General features: G+C 42.7%; 1 protein-coding gene across 1 annotated transcript in view; it reads right to left on the reverse strand.

Moving 5' to 3' along the window:
- Nucleotides 1-1,716: 1,716 nt before the first annotated feature.
- The window catches only part of LOC106683167 (ice-structuring glycoprotein), a 3,521-nt gene continuing 218 nt past the window's right edge, over nucleotides 1,717-5,019 (reverse strand). The window contains exon 2 of the mRNA XM_014424458.2: nucleotides 1,717-3,620. Within this exon, the coding sequence (XP_014279944.1) occupies nucleotides 1,959-3,620 (1,662 nt within the window). The 3' untranslated portion in view covers nucleotides 1,717-1,958. The remainder of the gene's footprint in view (nucleotides 3,621-5,019) is intronic.

The following is a 5,019-nucleotide window of genomic DNA, read 5'->3' on the forward strand; positions in this document are numbered from 1 at the left end:
CCACCGCTATGTATAATAAATGTCCGAAAAACGAAATAAAAAACGAAATCTCAAAAGAGGACCCAGAAGAGGAAAAAAAAAAATTCAGATGATTTCCACAAATCAATTACTCCCCCCTATCCAACTATGGTACAACTGGCTATTTAATGTGTTCCAGTTACACATCCAACATCCCCACTAGTATACAGAACAATTAATGACATTTCAATATAAAGCCTCAGAAAAAAAAACATAAAAAACAATATGGGCCCCTCTATCTTCCCGGTAGAGATAGATGGCCACTTCAGGTGACAATTTAAATTTGAGATGTGTAGCTGTGTTGGCTTTGGCGGATGATCTGGTTTTACTGGCTTCCAACGACCGAGACCTCCAATACAACATAAGTGTTCTGCAAGAGGAAATGGCCTCAATAAACATGAAAAATAACCCGGAAAAGACCAAATGTATGAGGATAGGAAAGAAACCCCGGAGAATAATGAGGGTAATCAGAGCGAACGTAGAAAGACTTTAGGCTTTAGCAGGTCCAGAATGGCAAATATCTAGGTCCTCATCTCTACGAAAGCGGCTACATTGATGAGGAAATTTCTCAAAGAATCAATGCGGCTGGAAGAATATTTAGTTTACTTCGAAGGGGTTTCCTGGGCAAAAGGGAGATGACAAGAAAAACTAAAATAATGATCTACAAATCGACGTTCCTCTCAATGCTTTCCTACTCTTCCGAATCGGGACCCTCACTTCGAAACACAAGAGCCGGATCTAATCCATGGAGATGTGATTCCTTCGTGAGGTGGAAGGAAGGACACGACGAGATAGAGTACGGAACATTACCATTCGGACTAACCTCGGAGTCAAACCGGCTGAGAGCATCCTAGAGGGGCACAAGCTAAGATGGTTCGGACACCTCCTTTGGATGGACCAGGAAAGAACTGCCAGAAAGACATATGAGACTGGAGATGGAGGGAAGAAGGCCAATAGGAAGACAACGCATTACCTGGGAGGAGAGTGTTAAGGAGGCATTCAGGAGGCGGGATATGGACGGGAGTAGGAGAAGGGAGCTGGTCCAGGCTCTGCAAATTGTAACCCCACACTGCGCAAGCGGTAAAGGGGATAAAATGATTAACATGGTGATGATGTGTAGCTATTGTTTGATATATGAATTATTAAAAAAAAATTAAAAATGAGGAAGCTGTAGTACCAAATAGCCAAGCTGTAGTACCGAATAGCCAAGCTGTAGTACCAAATAGCCAAGCTGTAGTACCAAATAGCTGTACTGAAGTAATCCCGGTTTATGGTATATGAAGTACAGGCATTGATGACCCGCTGTTTTTTTGACAAATGACAGGCCTTTATTTCGAAAGAACCAACCAACCTTCATGTCCACAATGTTGATTTATAAATTATTTTTCAATATCTTGAAGGATCTCCAAGGAGATCTTTGTTTTATTATTTATTTAACATTCTTATATCATTCAACCTTTCTTTAAATTACGTGTTAAGTTTTATTTAATAACTACTATTACTATTATTAACAACTAATACTATCGGGACGTAAAAGTGCTTATTATTATTACTATGTTAAATAATTGATCATATAACTAGAAATAGACACGGTTAAGTCTAAAGAGATTTGGAACAAAACTTTTTCCAGTAATCAAAATATTATCAAATAAAGATTATTAATAATTAAAACTAGCTTAATAGAAAAGAAGAACAGAATACACAAGATTTTTTTTAGTATTTATTTTTTTAATTTAAAGTAACAAACACTTGTCATGCCAATAATGTATTCGGTAAATACTTATTCACCACGTCAACAATCACAGATGAGTCCGAAGTCTTATACTAAAATCAGGCAGTTATACAGTCCATGTTTTTTTTTTATAGTCGCGTTTAAATTATTTTCATGTGGCACATCAATAACAGGTACTTGTCATGTTCCATCAGTTCTCAAGAGTCAATTAATAATGGTAGGTGGCGCCAAGGGTGGAGAAGGAAGTGTGAGCGATGGCTGGGCCAGCGGCGTAGGAAGCGTAGCCAAGACCAGCAGCGTAAGCTGGGGCAGCAGCGTAGGAAGTCCTGAGGGCAACGGGGGCTGAGTAGCTCCTGATGGTGGGGGCGGTGTAGCCAACGCTGAGGGCTGGGGCATGGGCGGCATAGGACAGACCAGCGGCATATCCAAGACCGGAACCGTAGCTGAGGCCGGTGTATCCGTTACCGTGGTAAGAGGAGGATCTGGCAACAGAGTAGGCTGGAGCAGCTACAGAGACGGCTGGAGCGGCAACAGAAACTGCTGGGGCAGCAGCGTATCTAACAGCGGCACCGGTGTATCCATTACCGTGGTAGGAGGAAGACCTGGCGAAAGCTGGGGCAGCAGCAACAGCGACGGCTGGGGCGGCAGCGATAGCTGGGGCAGCGGAAGTGTAGCTGATGGAGGAGACTGCTGGGGCAGCGGAGTACCTGATGGCTGGAGCAGCGACGGAGACGGCTGGGGCGGCAGCGTATCTGACTGCGGCACCGGTGTATCCGTTACCATGGTAAGAGGAAGACCTGGCGAAAGCAGGGGCAGCAGCAACAGCGACGGCTGGGGCGGCAGCGATGGCTGGGGCAGCGGAGGTGTAGCTGATGGAGGAGACTGCTGGGGCAGCGGAGTACCTGATAGCTGGAGCAGCGACGGAGAGGGCTGGGGCGGCGGCGTATCTGACAGCGGCACCGGTGTATCCGTTACCGTGGTAGGAGGAAGACCTGGCGATGGCTGGGGCAGCAGCAACAGCAACGGCTGGGGCGGCAGCGATAGCTGGGGCAGCGGAGGTGTAGCTGATGGAGGAGACTGCTGGGGCAGCGGAGTACCTGATGGCTGGGGCAGCGACGGAGACGGCTGGAGCAGCAGCATACCTGTAAGCGGCGGAGTATCCAAGACCAGCGGCGTAGCTACCGGTGTATCCGTTTCCGTGATAGGAGGAAGACCTAGCGATGGCTGGAGCGGCGACTGAGACGGCTGGAGCAGCAGCGTACCTGATAGCTGGGGCAGCTACAGAAACAGCTGGAGCAGCAACTGAGACGGCTGGGGCAGCAGAAGTGTAACTGATGGAAGAAACGGCTGGAGCAGCAGAGTACCTGACAGCTGGAGCAGCAACGGAGACAGCTGGGGCAGCGTATCTCAGAGCAGCACCGTATCCACTAGCGTATCCAAGACCACCGGCGTATCCAAGACCAGCGGCGTAGCCAAGACCAGTGTATCCGTGGTAGGATGAGGACCTAGCGATGGCTGGGGCGGCGACTGAGACGGCTGGAGCAGCAGCGTACCTGATAGCTGGGGCAGCTACAGAAACGGCTGGAGCGGCAGCTACGGAGATAGCTGGAGCAGCGGCAACGTGAGCGACAGCTGGAGCAGCAGCGATGACACCGCTGGAGCCACGGGTGATTGAAGCGGAGGAGTAACTGCTACCGGTCTGGACATTGCTGTTATACTGGGAGAAGGAGTTACCTGCCAGGCTACGGTCGCTCAGCTCAGAGGTTGAGCCAAGGGAGCCATCGAATACTCCTACGGCACCGGAAGCGGTCTGGAAGTGGTGTGGACCTCCAGCGTGAGCCAGAGCCACCAAACTGAGGAGTGCAAATACCTGCCAAGAAAAATGGAATTTATAGGCTGCAACACTAAATCATGTTCTTTAGATATTTTTAGGGTTTAATAATCAGGGGTTTTGATAATAAGGGTTTGAATTTGCCAGTTTATGGTCAGAAGTACGGTCAAAACCTTAATGAAATTATCATTTAAAATATTTAGAACTTGTTCATTTAGTTTCACAATTGAGTAGTTATAGGTATTGCGGTAGTCTTCATTAAAACTGTCAGGTGGTGGTTAATAATAGAAATGTTCATATTTCAGTTACATTTCTATACTTTAGAATTTATCGTCTTATAAGTAATTTCCATAGTTCGGATTTAAATGTAACATTTCTAACTTAATTTATTACTTCTATTAAAAAAGTGAATACTAATAAGAAAAAAAGTACGATACATGAAAGCCTTGAACTTTACGCCTTTGGGATTCAGAACATAAGTTGACTATTGATTCTTTCCGCCCGATCTCCTTGAAATTATTTAAATGTTTTTAACGGTTAAAATGTATCATATAATATCAATAACTGTTTAGAACCGATTTGACTACATCTACATTTAAAAAAAAATATTGTCAACATAACTTTGATCTATTCATTACCTAAGGAGCTCCCAAACATGACATAGTCTAAGTCATTTTCTATAACCGTCGAGATGTTCATTACAGTGCCCTGGAAGAATTTTGAAGCTTTTCGACTTGAAAGCTTCAAAATCCTTTAATTATTTTATATAATGATGCAATCATTACGCTTTTAGAAGATTTATCGATTATAGTCGTCGTGCTAATGTTATAAGTTTCATAATTAGAATCGTTAATTAGTAACATATTCAGCTAATATCATAGAACATTTTTTTTTGTCACCAAAGTTATAATGATAAGGACAGAATTTTAGTACATTAATATAATCAATTTAATTCTATAATTAGAGAAGTCTTTATTATTTTAGTGCAATCTTCGCCCAGCTCCTCCGATCTTAACCTAGATCGAGTAATAGGTCGGTAGATGTATTCCAAGTGACAAAGGAACGAAAAACGTTTTAAGAAAATAAGATCAGCTGTATAACATTTCAAATGAATTTTTAATAATTTAAGGATTATAACCCATTTAAAAAAAAGAAAAGAATTTTCCTCAGAACGATGATTAACTTGTATCAGACAGATTTCAAAATCAGGGTAAAAAGATTATTGACCGACCACGTAACCATATAATTTTATTCAGATATATAAAAACAATTTTAAATTTTATAATGATAACGAATATTCGGCTTATTTATATGCCCATTATCCGTTCAAATGCATCCAATATTTTAAAAAGAATCTAAAAACTTTGCAATCTTTTAAAAAAAAAAAAAAAAATTAGTTTTGGGTTTTTAAATATTTTAAAATTATTATCTTGTGTTA

Source organism: Halyomorpha halys, unplaced genomic scaffold (assembly GCF_000696795.3).
Source record: "Halyomorpha halys isolate HHAL.00 unplaced genomic scaffold, Hhal_1.1 Scaffold470.1, whole genome shotgun sequence".
NCBI lineage: Eukaryota > Metazoa > Arthropoda > Insecta > Hemiptera > Pentatomidae > Halyomorpha > Halyomorpha halys.